This window comes from Passer montanus, unplaced genomic scaffold, assembly GCF_014805655.1.
Source record: "Passer montanus isolate IOZ18808 unplaced genomic scaffold, ASM1480565v1 scaffold233, whole genome shotgun sequence".
Classification (NCBI taxonomy): Eukaryota; Metazoa; Chordata; class Aves; order Passeriformes; family Passeridae; genus Passer; species Passer montanus.
Genome location: NW_024366959.1, coordinates 82,108 through 102,660, shown reverse-complemented (window position 1 = coordinate 102,660; position 20,553 = coordinate 82,108). Strand labels below are relative to the sequence as shown.

Genomic DNA, 20,553 nt, shown 5'->3' with positions numbered 1-20,553 from the left:
GACACACAGTGACATACAGGGTCACACACAGTGACACACATGGTCACACAGTCACACACACTGAGGCACAGACACCTGTGCAGGGTGACAGGAGCACAGACAGTGTGACAAACGTCCCCATGCACACCCACGGCCAGCACTGTCCCTCCTCTGTCACCCCAGCCATGGCCACCACTGTCCCTGCTGTCACCCCAGGCCAGCACTGTCCCTGCTGTCACCCCAGGCACAGCCAGCACTGTCCCTCCTCTGTCACCCCAGCCATGGCCACCACTGTCCCTGCTGTCACCAGGTTTGGTGTCATCCCAGCCGGGTGCAGGGACAGCTGAGGGTGGTGGCTCCCAGTGACAAACCCACCAAGCCCAGCTCCGTGGGGACCCCCGCGGGCAGGGCTGCCCACGAGCAGCCGCGCTCTCAGAAAAAGCTGGTGGCGAGTCCTGGAGCCCCTTGGAGAGCGGCGTGTGCCACGTCCTGCCTGGCACTGCTCCCGGTGCCCGGCCGCTGCCATCCCGGGGGTCCTGGGCTCAGGGGACTCCGTGTGCCCGGCCCCTGCCATCCCAGGGCTGGGGGGGCTCTGTGTGCCCAGCCCCTGCCATCCCGGGGGTCCTGGGCTCGGGGGGCTCCGTGTGCCCAGCCCCTGCCAGCCCGGGGGTCTGGGGATGGGGGGGCTCCGTGGGCCCAGCCCCTGCCATCCCGGGGGTCCTGGGCTCGGGGGGCTCCGTGTGCCCAGCCCCTGCCAGCCCGGGGGTCTGGGGATGGGGGGGCTCCGTGTGCCCAGCCCCTGCCATCCCGGGGGTCCTGGGCTCAGGGGACTCCGTGTGCCCAGCCCCTGCCAGCCCAGGGATTGGGAGGCTCCGTGTGCCCAGCCACTGCCATCCCGGGGGTCCTGGGCTCAGGGGACTCCGTGTGCCCGGCCCCTGCCAGTCCAGGGGTCCTGCCCTGGCACTGTTCCCGGTGCTTGGCCCCTGCCAGCCCGGGGGTCCAGGGCTTGGGGGGGCTCCGTGGCCGATCCAGGCCCGTGTTCCAGGTCTGCTCCCGTGTGCCAGCGCAGGGCAGGGCCTCCCTGCCGTCCCCAGGGGCGGGGGAGGGCAGGATTTAAATTGGGCACCTGCCGCCTCTGCTCACCTGGCTGGGAGCCGGCGGGGGGAGGAGGAGGAGGAGGATCGGAGCCTGCCGGCGATCCAGCCGCTCTGGACACACGGCCAGGAGGTAGGACAGAGCCCTCCTGGGGGTCACCGAGGCCACCTGCACGGGGAGCGGGGACCTCAAACCATCCCAAACCCCAGCGCTGGCAGGGGGCGGCTGCTGAACCTGCCGGGGCCGGTGAGCAGGAGAGCTCCCGGCAGAACCGGGTCCTCTTTTGGGAAGGGACAAAGGGACAGCGCCAGGGCTGACTGGAGCTGCTGCTCGGCGTGCTTCAGCCGAGCTGGGATGCGGGAGGGAAACAGCCGGAGCTGCGGGAGCCGCCGGAGCCCGCCGGCACCCGGGGCTGCGGCTGGAGCGGTGGGGACCGCTGGATCCAGGGCTGGAGCGGTGGGGATCGCTGGATCGGGGGGCTGGAGCAGTGGGAATTGCTGGGATCCGGGGCTGGAACAGTGGGAATCGCTGGGATTCGGGGCTGGGACAGTGGGAATCGCTGGGATCCGGGGCTGGGGCAGTGGGAATCGCTGGGATCCAGGGCTGGGGCACTGGGAATCACTGGGATCCGGGGCTGGGGCAGTGGGAATCGCTGGGATCCAGGGCTGGGGCAGTGGGAATCGCTGGGATCCAGGGGCTGGAGCAGTGGGAATCGCTGGGATCCAGGGCTGGGGCAGTGGGAATCGCTGGGATCCAGGGCTGGGGCAGTGGGAAATCCCGGGATCCAGGGGCTGGAGCAGTGGGAATCGCTGGGATCCAGGGCTGGGGCAGTGGGAATCGCTGGGATCCAGGGCTGGGGCAGTGGGAATCGCTGGAATTCAGGGCTGGGGCAGTGGGAATCGCTGGGATCCCGGATCCCGATGCTGGACTGGGGGCACTGGTGTGATTTCTCCCCCTGGGCTGGGGGCACTGGTGTGATTTCCCCCCCGGGACTGGGCAGGGTTGGGGGCACTGGTGTAATTTCCCCCTCCCCGGGCCCGAGCCCGGCTGTTTCCCCCCGCGCTCTGGGGCCACCCCGGCTCGCTCCAGCTGCAAATCCGCTTCCAGCGGAGCCCCCGGCAGAGGCAACCGACCCCTGCCCCGGGAGCTGCAGGCTGATTAATTAGAGAGCTGCTAATGACAGGCTGCGGTTAGGAAACGGCTTGGCGGTGCCGGGTGTTCACACCACAGCCGTGTCCCACAAAGTGTCGCCGGCTCCAGGGTGTGACACCGCGCTCCGGGAGGCAGTGCCACCCCAGCAGGCGGCACAACCAGCCCGTCACCTCACTGGGACTGGGGCAGGGATGGAGAGGAGCGGGACAGAGCCACGGGCAGGGTTCCCGGAGAGCAGGGGCTGGGCTGGGGCCGCTGGGATGAATCCCAGCCCCATCGTGATGCGTCCGCCCCAGCATCAATCCAATACTTAAATGGATCAAAAGCGGTGACTCAGAGACTTCCTGACTGTTAAGTAAACAGAGGGAGACTTAAGCTCTGACCCTGATAACGAGTCAAACGTGTCATTAGTGTCAGTCAGCAGAGTTTACGGGAGGTGGGTGTTCCCCAGGAGATCCTTTGGGTTTCGATTCTGCTGCTTTTACAAGGCTGTGGCCTCATCGCTGCTGCACCATGCTGGAGATGCTGAAAGTTTGTTTACAGGGCTTCCCGAGGGGACCAGGTGACAGCGTGAGACATCCTGGGAGTGGGTGGCATCCCCGCCTGTGGCAGGGGTTGGAACCAGATGGGTTTTAAGGTCTCTTCCCACCCAGACTATTCTGGGATTCCATGATGCATCTGTGATTGCCACATTGAATAACACAGAGCCCGGTTTTGTAGGACAGGAGGCTGACAGGATGGGGTTTGGGGTCTCTGCCCACCCAGTGGCCTTAGAGCAAGCAGAGACCACCCAGAGAATCCAGAGCCAGAGGAAAGCTCTCCCTCAGCTCCTGCTGCTGCCCCTGGATCTGAACAGCCACTCGTCCGTCCCTGAGACATTCCCCGTGCCCTGCGGAGTGCCAGGGTGGTGTGGGATCACACAGCCCCCAGGAGCATCCACGCAGGCTGTGCCTGGCCCCCTGTGCCCCACCACGCCCACGGCCAGGTCACGGTTTCAGAGGACAGAACATTCCTGGCAGCACCAGCCAGCTCCTCTGTGGGGCCGTGGCATCAGGTCAGGAAGTCACTGCTGCCCCTTGGCATGACCTGAGCTTGGGAAGAGACCACCAGTGGAGCCTGGCTGTGCCAGGGCAGCTCCAGGGAGCAGGGAGGGAGCTGTGCCCGGGACAGAGTCAAAGGATAAAGCAGGTATTTATTAAAAGGCCTTCAAAGGACACACCTTGGGCAGTACAAGAACCCAGCCGTGGCTACACCCCACATGGATGATGGGTCATGACTTTTCACGCTTTTATACATTTTGGTTCATTTGCGCATTGGGGCTAATTGTCCAATTACAGCTCCAATTACAGGTTATGAAGCGACATCCTCCCAGATTGCTCTCCTCAATTCACTTTTGTTTGCACTTTTTGGGCCTGAAGCTGTGACGGTGACCTCGGTTCTGGGACTGGAAAAGGACTGTTCTGTCTGACTGAGCTGTGAGGCGAGCTTGCTAACACTTTATGTGAACTTCAGAGTTACTAATGCAGTTGAGAGTCTGGAAAATATGAAAGTTAAAACTCAAAGGCATCAGGAGCAGTGCTTCTGTCTCGTGCTGGCACCAGCCCAAAAAGCAAGTGGTGTGTCACCCAGAAAAGTGGCTGAGGCCATGGGTTTGAGGCTCTGAGAGAGCAGGGGGTCCTCGGGGGACTGCAGGGTGTCCGTGCTGCTGGGATGATGATTCCTTGTGTCCCGTGTGTCTGTCACCAACCTGTGCCACACCCTCAAAGCTCTCTGCCCACCCCAGCTGCACCCTGGCCCCAGGACTGCTCCGAGGGAGCAGCAAAGGCCCAGGTGCCCCTCCTTGCTTCTCCCTGGGCTCCTGTGATCACCTCCAGGGAGAGGCTTCCCCCACACCCGAGCCCCCCAGCTGCTCCTGGCTGTGCTCTTGTGTTCCAGTTTGGGGAGGAAATTTGGGGTGACGTGAATGTGGGGGTCCCAGAAAAGCCAGAGGGACACCACATCCCCCCTCAGGTCCTCCTGGGGACTCCAAAATCTCCCCCCAAGCCCCTCTCCACCCATGGGGACCCCCCAAATAAACCCTGCTGGCTCCCAGCATGGTCAGGGGTTCAAATCTGGGGAGGGGGACACAGGAAATTTGGGGATCCCCAGCAAAGTCAGAGGGACCCTCGCGTTCCCCAAGCCCCCCTCTCAGCTGTGGGGACCCCACTGTGAAAAACACACAGGGATTTGTGTGTGGTGTGTGTGATTTGTGTGTTTGAAAACACACACATCTCACCAGGGGCTCTGTCCGTTCCTCCCCCCTCAGACACGCCCAGCGCCCCACAGGAGCAGGATTCCCCCCCAGAGACGATCAGGAAGATGAGTGGATGCTCCCAGAACAACGAGTCGAGCAGCCCAGGGAGTAACCCGGCTGCCGGTGAGCACAGAGAGATGGGCGGGGGCGGAGGCAGCTTCATCGCCGGAGTCTTCATCCAGGCCAAGAGGAAGAAGCTGAGCATCTACGAAGCCATGGTGAGGGGGCTGCTGACGCCGGGCACGGCGCTGGTGCTGCTGGAGGCGCAGGCGGCCTCGGGGCTGCTGACGGACCCCGCGAGCGCCGCGCGGCTCTCGGTGAAGGAGGCGCTGGCTCAGGGACTCATCGGCCGCGACTTCTACGAGAAGCTGCTCTCCGCGGAGGGAGCCGTGACGGGCTACACGGAGCCCTACACGGGACACAGGATCTCCCTGTTCCAGGCCATGAGGCAGGAGCTGATCGTCAGGGAACACGCCGTCCGCCTGCTGCAGGCCCAGATCGCCACCGGCGGCATCATCGACCCCGTGCGCGGCCACCGTGTCCCCGTGGAGGTGGCCTACGAGCGTGGCTACTTTGACCAGGAGATGAGCCAGATCCTCTCCGACCCCGAGAATCAAACGAGGACTTGCTTCGACCCCAACACCCACGAGAACCTGACGTACCTGCAGCTGCTGCGCCGCTGCGTGCCCGACCCGGACACTGGGCTGCTCATGCTGCAGCTGATGGACAAGGGCTCCGTGCTCTACCAGCTGAACGAGGATGCCCGCAAAGCCCTGCAGGCCGCCCGCACCACGCTGGCTGTGGGCATCTTCCAGGGCCAGAGCGTCACCGTCTGGGAGCTCCTCTTCTCCCGCTACATCCCTGAGCACCAGAAAGAGGAGCTGCTGAGGAAATACAAGGCGGGGACAGTCACCATTGCACAGATGATTGATGTCCTCACGGCCACCATCACGCGGGCAGAAAGGGACGACGGGCCTCTGGGATCCTCCACATCCAACCCCAACGACAAGGCGAGGGCGTCACCCCCAGCTCGGGACACGCAGGCCCAGGAGCAGCAGTTGAGGAAGTCCCTAAAGTCCGCAACGGTCCGTGTCGCTGCTGGGGAGTTCCGGGGGCAAAACGTTTCTGTGCTGGACCTGCTCTTCTCCAAATACGTCCCTCAGGGGAAGCGTCAGGAGCTGCTGGAGCTGTACAGGGCAGGGATACTGACCACGGAGCAGGTGGCCACCGTGGTCACCACCATCGTGAACCGAACGGAGGCCGCAAACGCCGCGCGGGTGGTGAATTCCAGGGGCACACACAGGGCAGTGGCAGTGGCTGCGGAGGATGGAGAGGATTGCTCAGCACACCTGGATGACTCCCTGAGGTCCACCACCATCAGTATGCCAGCTGGGGAGCTGCAGGGACAGCAGGTGTCCCTGTGGGACCTGCTCTTCTCTGATTACTTCGCTGAGGAGAAGAGGCAGGAGCTGCTGGAGCTGTACCATGAAAGGCTATTAACTCTGGAGCAGATGACAACTGTTGTCAGCACTCTGATTAGGAAAAAAGAATCTGCAGGCAGGAAATTGCACATTACAGTCAAGAGTTCCAGCAAGGATCCCATGACAGCAGCAGGAGAGGAGGGTGATGACTCTGATGATGCCCCCAAAGAGGAACCCTGGAAAACAACCCTAAAAACCACCATGGTCCACGTGGAGGCTGGGGAGTTTCGGGGCCACAAGGTCTCGCTGTGGGACCTGCTGCACTCCCGGTACATCCCTGAGGAGAACAGGAAGGAGCTGCTGGAGCTCTACGAGGCAGGTGAGCTGACCCTGGAGCAGGTGCAGACCGTTGTCAGCACCATTGTCACCAGGGCAGCAGCAGCAGAGAGGGCAGAGCCGGCGACACCTGTGAGTGGCCCCAGGGCAGAGCCAGTGGCCACAGAGGCTGAACCCACACCCCTGCACGGAGACGAAGCCTGGGAAGAGACCCTGAAGGCCACCACAGCCGAGGTGTCAGTGGGGGAGTTCCAGGGTGGGCAGACCTCCCTGTGGGACCTGCTCTTCTCCCACCACATCCCTGAGGAGAAGAGGCAGGAGCTGCTGGAGCTGTACCGTGGGGGGACGCTCCCCATCCAGGAGCTGCTCAGCACAGCCAGCAGCCTCGCCAGCGACAGCCTGGAGCAGCACTTCAGGGCCCTTCCTGCGCACACCATGGATCTCCTCCGCTCCGAGGGCTCCTACATCACCTTTGACCCGTCCCAGGAGCGCCGCGTGTCCGTGTGGGAGCTCCTCTCCTCCAAGCAGGTCTCCGAGTACAAGCGGGAGGCGTGTCTCGACACCTACCCCTCGGGAGGGCTGACAGTGAACAGGATCACCATCACCACCACCATCACCACCGGCCCCCGGCTCGAGCAGCACTGACCGCGACCCCGGCAGAGCAGGGTCTCGGCACCAGTGGGACTTTGCTCCTCACAGCCCCCTGCGTGTCACCAGGGTGACAAACCCGTGTGTGGAGCGGGGTGGGCTCGGGTAAACTCCTGCTGTCTCACCTCTGGCTGTGCTGAGATTTCTTTTGCCTAGCGGAGTTTTCCCCGAGGGGCTCTGGGGGTGTCCGGGAGCCTTGGGACTGCACTGACCGAGGACAGGGACATGTGGAGCCAGAGTGCCCTGAGGGGGGGCAGGCAGAGACCCCAGGGCTGGGCTGTGGGCACCCGGCCCCAGGAGAGCCACAGAGGGAGAGACAGCTCCTGTTCAGGACAGCTGGGAGGCCAGCCTGCCAGGCAGGGGCAGCCTGTGGGGCTGTGGGACATGCAGACCTGACCTGTCCCTCAGTTCTGCTGCAGGATGGGGCCACAGGGGTCCCTGGACTGCAGGATGGGGTCCCTGGGCTGCAGGATGGGGCCACGGGGGTCTCTGAAATGCAGGATGGGGACATGAAGGTGCCTGGAATTCAGAATGGGGTCACAGGTGTCCCTGGAATGCAGGATGGGACCATGGGGGTCCCTGGGCTGCAGGATGGGGCACAGGGGGTCCCTGGAGTGCAGGATGAAGTCACAGGGGTCTGTGGAATGCAGGATGGGGCCATGGGTGTCCCTGGAATGCAGGATGGGACCATGGGGGTCCCTGGGCTGCAGGATGGGGCACAGGGGGTCCCTGGAATGCAGCATGGGGCCATGGGGGTCTCTGAAATGCAGGATGGGGCTGTGGGACATGGAGATCTGACCTGTCCCTCAGTTCCTCTGCAGGATGGAGCACAGGGGTCCCCAGGCTGCAGAACGGGGTCCCTGAGCTGCAGGATGGGGTCACAGGGGTCCCTGAGGTGCAGGATGGGTCATGGGGATCCCTGGGCTGCAGGATGGGGCCACGGGGATCCCTGGAATGCAGGATGAAGTCACAGGGGTCCGTGGAATGCAGAATGGGGCACAGGGGTCCCTGGGCTGAAAGATGGGGTCACGGGGGTCCCTGGAGTGCAGGATGAAGTCACAGGGGTCTGTGGAAAGCAGGATGGGGTCATGGGGGTCCCTGGAATGCAGGATGAAGTCACAGGGGTCCCTGGAATGCAGAATGTGGCACAGGGGTCCCCAGGCTGCAGGATGGGGTGCAGGATGAAGTCACAGGGGTCTGTGGAAAGCAGGATGGGGTCACGGGGGTCCCTGGAATGCAGGATAGGTCACAGGGGTCCCTGGAATGCAGAATGGGTCACAGGGGGGTCCCTGGAATGCAGAATGGGGCCATGGGGGTCCCTGGGCTGCAGGATGGGGCCACAGGGGTCGCTGGGCTGCTGGAGCTCCTGGCACTGAAGGAGGGGGACTCTGGTGCCAGGGCTATGAGGCCCTGTGGCAGTGGGAGGTGGCAGAGGTGGCAGGGGCACCCACAGGTGCCTCTACAGGGCACAGGGACACTGCACACAGGGCCTGGGGTGCTGCTCCAGAGGGAACGAGGACACTGGGAATTCCTAGGAAGGGAGCAGGGAAAAGGATGAGATATCCTGAGGTGCTTGTTGTCCCATCTCATTGTCCCACCCCATTGTCCCATCTCATCCAATCTCATTGTCCCATTTCATTGTCCCATCCCATCCATTTTCTCCATTCCACTGTTCCACCCCATCCCTTTGTCCAATCCCGTTTGTCCAATCTCATTGTCCCATGCCATCATCCTATCTCATTCAATCTCACTGTCCTATCTCATCCATTTGCCTCATCCCATCCCATCCCATTGTCCCATCCCGTCTGTTTGTCCCGTCCGATTGTCCCATCTAATCCATTTGTCCCATCCCATTATTGCATCCCATTTTCCCATCCCGCTGTCCCATCCCATTATCCTATTCCATTTTCCCATCCCATCATCCCTTCCCACCCAATTCCATTGCCCCCTCCTATCTATTTGTCCCATCCCACTGTCCCATCTCATCCATTTGTCCCATCCCATCCCACTGTCCCATCCTGTCTGTTTGTCCCATCTAATCCATTTGTCCCATCCCATTATTGCATCCCATTTTCCCGTCCCGTTATCCCATTCCATTTTCCCATCCCGCTGTCCCATCCCATTATTGCATCCCATTTTCCCATCCCGCTGTCCCATCCCATTATCCTATTCCATTTTCCCATCCCATCATCCCTTCCCACCCAATTCCTTTGCCCATTTTCCCATCCCGCTGTCATCCCATTATTGCATCCCATTTTCCCGTCCCGTTATCCCATTCCATTTTCCCATCCCATCATCCCATCCCACCCAATTCCATTGTCCCCTCCTATGCATTTGTCCCATCCCACTGTCCCATCTCTTTGTCCCATTTCATTCATTCATCCCATCCCATTATCCCATTCCATTTTCCCATCCCACTGTCCCATCTCATTGTCCCATGTCATCCATTGGTCTCATCCCATTATTCCATCCCATTTTCCCATCCCATTGTCCCATCCCATCTTGAGAGGTCTCAGAGAAGCACAGGAACAATGAGGCACAGAGAAGGAGAGGGAGGGTGAGTGGGCTCCCGGGGTGGAAGGCACAGCAGCCCCGTGCTCCTGGTGGGACAGGCACAGCATCCACGTGCTCCTGGTGAGACAGGCACGGCAGCCACGTGCTCCTGGTGGGATGGCCACAGCATCCATGTGCTCCTGGTGGGATGGGCACAGCATCCACGTGCTCCTGGTGGGACAGGCACAGCAGCCAGGTGCTCCTGGTGGGACAGGCACAGCATCCACGTGCTCCTGGTGAGACAGGCACGGCAGCCACGTGCTCCTGGGATGGAAGGCACGGCAGCCAGGTGCTCCTGGTGGACAGGCACGGCAGCCACGTGCTTCTGGTGGGACAGGCACGGCAGCCACGTGCTCGTGGTGGGACAAGCACGGCAGCCAGGTGCTCCTGGTGGGACAGGCACGGCAGCCACGTGTTCCTGGTGGGATAGGCACAGCAGCCACGTGCTCCTGGTGGGATGGGCACAGCAGCCCCGTGCTCCTGGGATGGAAGGCACGGCAGCCACGTGTTCCTGGTGGGACAGGCACGGCAGCCACGTGTTCCTGGTGGGATGGGCACGGCAGCCACGTGCTCCATGTCCCCCCAAGCCCAGCGACAATGACCCCGTGGGTCACTGCCAGTGTGGCACAGCCAGGTGAGGCCGAAGGCAGGAGCTCTGCCTGCCTGGGGTGGCCGGGCTGAGGAGGTCCCTGTGCAGCTGCAGTGGCCCCACAAAGCATCAGGAGTCAATCATGGAGCAAAACCCACCTGGGCTACCAAACAAAAGGAGGCTTGGCTGTCTGGGTGGCTCCCGAAGCCACCAACACTGCGGGGTTACGGGGGCACAGTGTCACACTGGGGCACAGGTGATGCCACGTCCCTGCCTTTCCTCTCACTGTCCCCCCCACGCCAGGCGGCTGATGCTGAGGGTGGCACAGAGGTGACACTGCAGCCCCTGTGTCGCTGCCCTGAGGGTGACACTGCAGCCCCTGGGTCACCACTCCGAGGGTGGCACAGAGGTGACATTGCAGCCTCCGTGTCACTGCCCCAAGGGTGGCACTGCAGCCCCTGTGTCACTGCCCCAAGGATGGCACAGATGGCGGCACTGCAGCCCCCGTGTCACCACTCTAAGGGTGACACTGCAGCCCCTGTGTCACTGGTCTGAGGGTGGCATAGAGGTGACACTGCAGCCCCCGAGTCACTGCCCACAGGGTGGCACTGCATCCCCTGTGTCACCACTGTAAGGGTGGCACAGAGGTGGCACTGCGGTTGGTCTGAGGGTTGCACAGACAGTGGCACTGTGGTCCCCATGTCCCTGCCCCAAGTATGGCACAGAGGTGACACTGCTGCCCCTGTGTCACCACTGTGAGGGTGGCACAGAGGTGACACTGCGGCCCCTGTGTCACCACTGCGAGGGTGGCACAGAGATGACACTGCGGTCCCCCTGTCAATGGCACAAAGGTGTCACTGCAGTCCCCATGTTGGTGGCACAGAGGTGACACTGCATGCCCCGTGTTGGTGGCACAGAGGTGACACTGCGGCCCCTGTGTCACCACTGCGAGGGTGGCACAGAGATGACACTGCGGTCCCCCTGTCAATGGCACAAAGGTGTCACTGCAGTCCCCATGTTGGTGGCACAGAGGTGACACTGCAGCCCTTGTGTCGCTGCCCCAAGGATGGCACAGAGGTGACACTGCGGCCCCTGTGTCACCACTGCGAGGGTGGCACAGAGATGACACTGCGGTCCCCCTGTCAGTGGCACAGAGGTGTCACTGCAACCCCCATGTTGGTGGCACAGAGGTGACACTGCAGCCCTTGTGTCGCTGCCCCAAGGATGGCACAGAGGTGACACTGCGGCCCCTGTGTCACCACTGTGAGGGAGGCACAGAGATGACACTGTGGTCCCCATGTCAGTGGCACAGACGGTGACACTGCAACCCCCATGTCACTACGGTGAGGGTGGCATAGGTGACACTGCAGTCCCCATGTCCCTGCCCCAAGGGTGGCACAGAGGTGACACTGCGGTCCCACTCCGAGGGTGGCACAGAGGTGACACTGCAGTCCCCGTGTCACCACTGTGAGGGTGGCACAGAGGTGACACTGCCGTCCCCATGTCACCGCTCCGAGGGTGGCACAGGTGACACTGTGGCCCCCATGTCGCCGCTCTGAAGGTGGCACAGAGGTGACACTGCAGTCCCCCTGTCAGTGGCACAGGTGACACTGCAGTCCCCGTGTCACCACTGTGAGGGTGGTACAGAGATGACACTGCGGCCCCCATGTCACCGCTCCGAGGGTGGCACAGGTGACACTGTGGCCCCCATGTCGCTGCTCTGAAGGTGGCACAGAGGTGACACTGCAGTCCCCCTGTCAGTGGCACAGGTGACACTGCGGCCCCCGTGTCAGTGGCACAGGTGACACTGCGGTCCCCGTGTCGCCGCTCCCGGCGGGGCAGGGGCCGCAGGGCTCGGTGCCGCTCCGGTCCCCGGGGCTGGCAGCGCTCCCGGCGGCTCCGCGCTCCCGCAGGAAGCGCCGCGATCCCAAGCACGCGGCTGGAAGAAAACCGGAGGCTGTGCGGAATACATTTGCATCGTTAAGAGCTCGTTGTGTAACCGGAGGGATCCGAGCGGCCCCGGCGCTCCCGGGAAGGTCGGGCAGCCAGCCCCATCCCTGCGGGAATGTCGCACCGCACCGGGAAACGCCTCGGCTTGGTGGGAGCACAGTGGGGGACGGGAAAAGGGCCAGGATGGGACCTGACTGCTGGAAAAGGAAAGTGGGAAATTCCAAAATGTGCCCACGGGCGGGATGGAGCAGCAGAGGGAGCCCACAGCGGCTTTCCCTGCGGAACCGTCACAGAACCACGGATCCACGGCAGGGTTTGGTGGGAAGGGACATTAAAGCTGCTCCTGCTCCACCCCTGCCTTGGCAGGGACACCTTCCTCTCTCCCAGGGTGATCCAAGCCCCGTCCAGCGTGGCCTTGGGCACTGCCAGGGATCCTGGGGCAGCCACAGCTGCTCTGGGCACCCTGTGCCAGGGCCTGCCCACCCTCACAAGGAAGAGTTCCATCCTGATACCCAACCTAAATCCACTCTTTCAGCACAAAACTGTTCCCCCTTGTCCCCTGTCACTGCATGCTCTGGTGGAAAGTCCATCCCCAGGGACCCGGCGGGGCACACACCTCTGCAGTGAGTGTGGGGCGGGGTGCCCGCCTGGCCAACGACCCCCCTGGAGCCCCCAGCCCACCTGGACACAGCCAAGGGGTCGGCAGGGCACTCCTGGGGCCAGCAGGGTACTCCCGGGTCCAGAAGGGCACTCATAGAGCAGGCAGGGCACTCCTGGGGCTGGCAGAGCACTCCTGGGACTGACAGAGCACTCCTGGGGCTGGCAGGGCACTCTTGGGGCCAGCAGGGCACTCCTGGGGCCAGCAGGGTACTCCCAGGTCCAGAAGGGCACTCATAGAGCAGGCAGGACACTCCTGGGGCTGGCAGAGCACTTCTGGGGCTAGCAGGGCACTCTTGGGGCCAGCAGGGCACTCCTGGGGCCAGCAGGGTACTCCCAGGTCCAGAAGGGCACTCATAGAGCAGGCAGGACACTCCTGGGGCTGGCAGAGCACTTCTGGGGCTGGCAGGGCACTCCTGGGGCTGGCAGGGCACTTCTGGGACAGCAGGGCACTCCTGGGGCAAGCAGGGCACTCCTGGGGCAGGCAGGGCACTCCTGGGACTGACAGGGCACTCCCGGGGCCAGCAGGGCACTCCTGGGGCAGGCAGGGCACTCCTGAGGCCAGCAGGGCACTCCCGGGGCCAGCAGGGCACTCCTGGGCCAGCAGGGCACTCCCGGGACCAGCAGGGCACTCCTGGGGGTGACAGGGCACTCCCAGGGCCATCAGGTCACTCCTGGGGCCAGCAGGGCACTCCTGGGGCAGGCAGGGCACTCCTGAGGCCAGCAGGGCACTCCTGGGGGTGACAGGGCACTCCCAGGGCCATCAGGTCACTCCTGGGCCAGCCCTGCCCATCCCTTTCCAGCAGCCACCAACGTTCTGGGGTGTCCAGGCCGGTTCCCCGACGTGCCAAGCCCTCCATCAGCCGGAGCAGACCCGCTCCTGGCCTGCCTGTCCCTGATAAGGCTGCCCCGGGTGGTTTTATCTCCTGGCACATCTGTCCTGCCACAGCTGCTCCTTCAGCCCTGTCTCTGCTCCTTCTGCACAGAGAACCCACAGGGGTTTTGGCATGGCTGGTGCTGGGATGTGTCAGCACCCAGGACATTCCTCTGGATGCCCTGGGTGGCTTGAGACCCCGGCAGGGGGGTGAGAGACCCTGGCACAGAGTCAAAGACACTCATGCCTTCCATTTTAACCATCGGGAAAAATTACCAGCTTCGTGTGAAGGTGTACAAGCCATGAGAGTTTGAGTAGAATGACGGTTAATTTGTCACAGGGTGAAAAAGTAGAATTTTGGGGCTTTAGAATGGGGGTTCAGGAGGCGGGATGGAGGGGTTTGGGTGTGCCCTGTCCTTCTTGTCCTTCTTCTTGGCCTCATTCTTCTGCTGTGGTATTGACACTTTTGGGTTGGTTTAGAGTAGAGACAGACAGTCTCAAATAGGTGATGGGTATTGGAAAATTATTGTAAATAAAGTACAGGTAGTTCTTAGTATAAAATGTTGACACCGCCCCAAGGATGGTCAGTGCGCCACAGCCAGACCTGCAGACCTCAGCAGGTCAGGAAAAGAATGTTATAGATAAGAAAAAATAAATAGCCTTGAAAAGCAGAACTGACACATCTCGGTTTCTTCTTCGCTCGTGGGGCTGGGAAAAAAGAGGTTTTAAAACCTCAGGAGCCATTTCAGCAACATAAACCCCAGAGGGCCGCACACAGAGCCCTGTCTGGCACCCCCTGGAAACACGTCCAGGGGCAGGAGGACACTCCAGGGCCTCGTCACCCTGAGCCCACATCCCTCTGATGTCGCTGTGATATTGTGTGGAAAAACCCTCTGCACAGGATGTGTCTCCTGGGAAGCTGAGAGGCCTCGGAGGAAAAGGAAAACAATAATTGTGTCTGCTGCTGTGGAATGCAGCGGGTGCATCCTTGATGGGTCCATGGGGATTGCTCCTGCTTAATGACCAGCCGTGTGTGGGAATCTCTGAGAGCCGCGAGCTTTTGTTGCCATTCCATTCCATTCCATTCCATCCCATTCCATCCCATCCCATTCCATTCCATTCCATTCTGAAACACGGAGTCCAGATCCTCTCTCTGCCATCATCCTGGGCCCTGGAGCGCAGCCACGCTCCAAGGCTGCCGAGCCCACACCGCCTTTTAGTACAGCATTTTTAATATAATATAGATATTTTAATATTATATTATATATTATATTTTAATATAATATCATAATAAAACCAGCCGTCTGAAACACGGAGTCCAGATCCTCTCCCTGCCCTCCTCCTGGGGCCCTGGAGCGCAGCCATGCTCCAAGGCTGCCGAGCCCACACCACCTTTTAGTACAGCATTTATAATATAATATAGATATTTTAATATATTATATATTATATTTTAATACAATATAATAAAATATCATAATAACCCCAGCCTTCTGAAACACGGAGTCCAGATCCTCTCCCTGCCCTCCTCCTGGGGCCCTGGAGCGCAGCCATGCTCCAAGGCTGCCGAGCCCACACCACCTTTTAGTACAGCATTTATAATATAATATAGATATTTTAATATATTATATATTATATTTTAATACAATATAATAAAATATCATAATAACCCCAGCCTTCTGAAACACGGAGTCCAGATCCTCTCCCTGCCCTCCTCCTGGGGCCCTGGAGCGCAGCCCGCTGCGAGGCTGCCGAGCCCACGGAGCCCTCGGAGCCTTTCCCCCCGGCCGCCCCCGGGCCGTGGCACGGTGTTTGTGCCAGGCTGCGGGGCATGACTGCGCATTCGGGCTGCTCCTGATGGTGCCACCACCTGCTCAGCCTCAATGTCACCTGAGCCAGCCCTCAGCTCACCTCACCTGCTGCTGCTTATTGACAAAGCTGCTGGTGGAAGTACTAAATTAATATAATGGAATAATATATAATGTAATGTAATATAATACAACATAACATAACATAATAATTAATCTAATATAAAATAATATCATAAAATAAATATAATAAATATAACATAATAATATAATATAATATAATATAATATAATATAATATAATATAATATAATATAATATAATATAATATAATATAATATAATATAATATAATATAATATAATATAATATAATATAATATAATATAATATAATATAATATAATATAATATAATATAATATAATATAATATAATATAATATAATATAATATACCTGGTTTGTGTCAGCCCTGCTGCCACTGCCGGCCTCTGCAGCTGCTGGGAGAATTCCCTGCTGCTCCCCAGGGCCCTGCTGGGCATTTCCCGACTGCTGGCCCCTCTCACGGGGCTGCTGGAGCTCTCGGTGGGGCACAGCTGGCACTGCCCATGGCTGAGCCCCCGAGCCCAGAGTGTCCATGCCCTGAAGCCTGGCTTTGGCTCTTGGCTGTTCCCTTCTCCTCCAGGCTGGTTTCACTTGGAAATCCCTGCTGGCTCCTCCAGCCCCGGCCCTCTGTGACCCCACTGTGCCCCAGGAGCCCCAAAGGAGCCCCGAACCAGGCAGAGCTGGCCCTGCCCCGCTCCCCACACCGAGGGGACGTGGTGAGGGGTGGGATGGGCAGCTCTGGGGAGGTGAGGAGGGGACAATCCATGCCAGAACTTCTCCCACCCGAGGAGGATCAGCAGGAAGGACACTGTGACCCCCGGCCTGAGCACTCCGGGCTGCAGGTGAGGAGCTGCGGGGCAGGGCAGGTCACAGCCCGGCTGAGCTCAGCCGCACAGACGGATCCTGCAGCCCTCAGAGCGCCCGGACAAACGTGCTCAGACAGATGGAGCTGCAGGAGGATGTTTGCCAGATCCACAGAGCCGGTTTGGCACCTAAACCTTCCACCCCGACACTGAGCGAGCTGCGAGGCAGCGCATGACATCATCACACCCCGGCCCCATCCATCAAACGCGGATAAAAATAGGAACGAGCCGAGAGGGGCCTCCCGGCAGCCGCAGGGGAAGGGAGGCAGGGAGCTTCCCCCGGCCCCGGCACCTCCCGGCCCCGCGGAGCCAGCTCGGGGCCGGGCTGGGGGCTCCTGGTGTTCCCACGTCCCACCGTGCTGGGCTGTTTGGGGCAGGGCTGGGGGCTCCTGCTCCTCCCACAGTGGTGGTCCCACAGGGGCAGGGCTGGGGGCTCCTGCTCCTCCTGGAGGGATGGTCCCAGCCCTGCTGAGCCAGCTCGGGGCCGGGCTGGGGGCTCCTGGTGCTCCCCGAGCGATGGTCCCACTGTGCCAGGCTGTTCCCATAACCCAGGGCCTGCAGAGGAGCCAGAAGGGATAAAACAAAGTGACCTGAGAGGGGCTCGAGAGTGCCCACGGGCTCTGCCAGTTCGCAGCCGGGGCTGCACCCTCCCAGGGGTGACAGGGGGGACAGAGGTGACAGGGGGACAGGGTGACAGGGGTGACAGGAGCCCCGGCTCCACCCTCCCAGGGGTGACAGAGGTTACAGGGGGACAGAGATGACAGGGGGACCAAGATGAGAGGGGGATAGGGGGACAGGGTGACAGGAGTGACAGGGGTGACAGGAGCCCCGGCTCCACCCTCCGAGGGGTGACAGGGGTGACAGGGGAACAGAGATGACAGGGGGACAGAGGGACAGGGGTGACAGGGGTGACAGTGGTACAGGGGTGACAGGGGTGGCAGGGGGACAGGGTGACAGGGGGACAGGAGCCCCAGCTCCACCTCTGAGGGGTGACAGGGGTGACAGTGGTACAGGGGTGACAGGGGGACAGGGGGACAGGGGGACCAAGATGACAGGGGAACAGGGTGGCAGGGGTGACAGGGGTACAGGGGTGACAGGGGGACAGGAGCCCCAGCTCCACCTCTGAGGGGTGACAGGGGTGACAGTGGTACAGGGGTGACAGGGGGACAGGGAGACAGGGCTAGCAGGGTGCCAGAGGTGACAGGAGCCCTGGCTCCACCCTCCGAGGGGTGACAGGGGGACAGGGTGACAGAGGTGACAGGGTGACAGGAGCCCCAGCTCCACCTCCAAGCGGTGACAGGGGTGAGAGGGTGACAGGGATGACAGAAGTGACAGGGGGACAGGGTGACAGAGGTGACAGAGGTGACAGGAGCTCTGGGTCCACCCTCCAAGCCCCGCCTGCCCTGGGGCCGTGCAGACAGAACTCGGCCCCAGCAGCAAATCCCAAATCCTGCCCGGCTGGCCTCCCACGCGCCCCAGTCCTGGATGGAAACCAAACCCTGCAGCTTTAGCCCCAAATCTCACTGCTGAGATCCCCAGCTCCTCAGCCAGGAGCTCGGGCCTGCTCCTGTGCTCAGGGCAGGAAGGAGCTGGGTGGGAAAAATGTGTATTTTATTGACTGGCTTTTTGCAAATATTAAAATTAATATTATATGTGTTATGTTAGAAAGTTATGTTGCATTAATTTTCTTAAGTAGTGTGTTAAATATGGTTTTAGGTTATAACATAATGTTACAATAGAAACTATGCTATGTAAGATACTTTTTTTAAAGAAAGGACTCACACAGAGATAGCAGCCATAGGACAGCTAAATCTATCAGAGAAAAAGAATTTATTATCAGAAGAAACTAACTTCTTGCTGCCTCGCTCAGCCCTGAAAACACCGTCAGGATTCAGAGGAAGAAGTTGACACTGACCAGGCACAATCCTTTGTTTGCATGGAAATTATGCATCGTGTATGAGGTGTATGAATGTGCAACAGGCTGTTGCTTTTAAGGGTTAATGTGTGTCCTTTTTTCTGCTTATTTTGCCCAGAAAGAGGTACCCGACCATCTGTAACTCTTTGTTTTTATTGTCTCATATTGTCCTAAATCCTAATTGTCCGAATTTTTATTACTCTAATTATATTACTGTTTTTATAACCATTTTATTGCCATTAAACTTTTAAAATTCTAAAAACAAGTGACTGGCGTTTTTCACCCTGGGGACAGGACTGGGGTTGGTGGCAGCAGAGCCAGCTGAGCTCTCCGCCCAGCAGCATTCCCTGCTGGAGCCCTGATGGCAGAGCTGGACCTTCCCAGGCTCCCTGACTGTGAACTGGTGAGACTGGGCAGGGGACAGCCTGAGAGGGGCTGGCAGAGGGAAGGGACAGAGTCTGGCACAAAAGGTGCCTGCAGCTGCCCACAGCTGGGGATTCCCAATGGAAATGGCCTCGGAGGGGCTGCTGGAGGAAATGCAGCCGGCTGCTGGGCACGAGAACCACGGGAAAGCCCCCTGAGCCCACCGAGCCAAGCTGCTCCCCAGCACTGCCCGGGCCACCCTGCCCACGTCCCCGAGTGCCACATCCACTCGGCTCTTAAATCCCTCCAGGAATGGAGACTGCCCCCCTTCCCCGGGCAGCTGTGCCAGGCCTGCACAGCCCTTTCCAAGAAGGAATTTTCCTAATGTTCCACCTAACCCTCCCCTGGCACGGCCTGAGGCCGTTCCCCTCCTCCTGTCCCTGTTCCCAGGGAGCAGAGCCCGACCCCCCTGGCTGTCCCCTCCTGGCAGGGACTTCTGGGGGTGAGAAGGTCTCTCCCTGCTCCAAACCTCCTCTTCTGCCTTTCCCAGCTCCCTCAGCCTCCCCGGGTGCTCCAGGCCCTCCCCAGTTCCATTCCTGCCTCTGGACGTGCTCCAGCCCTTCAATGTCCTTCTTTTCACGAGGCAGAGGCACAAACCCGGCCCAGGGCTGGCGGTGCCTCAGCAGGGCCAGCGCTGGGGTTACTGCCCTGGGGCTGCTGCTGCCCACCCGGGCACACCCGGGCACACCTGGGCACCCCTGGGCACACCTGGGCACACCTGGGCGCCCTGGCAGGGCTGTTGTGGCGTGCCCAGCTCCAGGCAGAGCCCAGGGCTCTGGGTGTGGAGCCCTGTGGGTCCCATGGCCTCGGGGCAGCCGCCAGGGGCAGGGCTCCAGCCCAGGCTGCTGTAAGAGACTTTCTGGAGTTTCCTTCATTTGTCCCGTCACAAGGACCCCGAAGACCCCCGAGAGGAGCTGTGGCCTGGCTGAGGTGTGTGTTTTTGGATGTTTTGCTGAGCGATTGTTCGCAGGTGTGAGGAGCTGTGGCCTGGCTGAGGTGTGTGCTTTCACAGAACACCGCTTCAAACAGGTTCTGACAGGCCATGGGTGTTTTTGGATGTTTTGCTGAGCGATTGTTCGCAGGTGTGCTCGCTGTGCTTTCACAGAACGCCGCTTCAAACAGGTTCTGACAGGCCGTGCCTTGTCCTTGCACACCTGCACCTGCCTCACAGACCGAGGGGTCTCAACACAATGGCCACGAATCTTCCCCGCCTTTTGTGTCGCCCTGGTTTTTTAGGATTTTCTAAGCCTTCTGATGTTTGCGTCCTTGTGACAAACTTCCTCGCACGCCTTCTGTAAATAACTTGTTGTTTTGCATTCTTTCATTGGAGAGGAGAAATCTGATGGGCTGTTGGTTTGTCCAGTGTCATTGCAGAGGTGGCACTGTCACCCTCCAATCCACTGTCACTTCTGGAAATCTACAAATGTTGGAGTCAGAAAATAAAGTTCCCTTTTTTTACCTTGAGAGCAGCAGCGTGTCCGCGTCGTGTTATTTCGTGTCTTGTAGTGACACTTTTGGCCAGATGCCACCCGCTTTGGACTGAGACTCTATAAACTGTAACTTTGGAAACAACTCTGGTGAACCCCCACGGAGGATGGCGAATCTCTGTGGCGGACCATGAGGATGCTGTCGCATTGGCAGTTATGTTCCCCCTCCCCTCTTTTCCTTTCGATCCTTTTGTCACGGTTTGACGCTGGTGCAATGCCAGTGCCCCCATGAAAATACATTCTCCCTAGTGGCTGCTGTGAGATGTGGCCAGAAATAGAGCAAAGCAGGCTCCAACTTAGGAATAAAGGGAAAAAAAAAACAAAAAAACCAAAAAAACAAAAAAAAAAAAACAACAACAAAAAACCCCAACTTTATTAACTACAATGTGTAAAAAGGAACAGTCACAGAACG

General features: G+C 59.9%; 1 protein-coding gene and 1 long non-coding RNA gene across 2 annotated transcripts; both read left to right on the top strand.

Annotated features, from left to right (window-relative positions):
• The first annotated feature begins 4,242 nt into the window (after positions 1-4,242).
• Positions 4,243-7,024, top strand: LOC120502889 (epiplakin-like). The gene has a single exon (XM_039710851.1). The coding sequence runs from the start codon at positions 4,585-4,587 to the stop codon at positions 6,919-6,921; it is 2,337 nt and encodes a 778-aa protein (XP_039566785.1). The 5' UTR covers positions 4,243-4,584; the 3' UTR covers positions 6,922-7,024.
• A 12,499-nt stretch (positions 7,025-19,523) lies between these two features.
• LOC120502891 lies at positions 19,524-19,852 on the top strand. Its single transcript, XR_005627613.1, has 3 exons — positions 19,524-19,584; positions 19,651-19,683; positions 19,777-19,852. It is a non-coding gene; the product is annotated as an uncharacterized LOC120502891 (long non-coding RNA).
• The last annotated feature ends 701 nt before the right edge of the window (positions 19,853-20,553 follow it).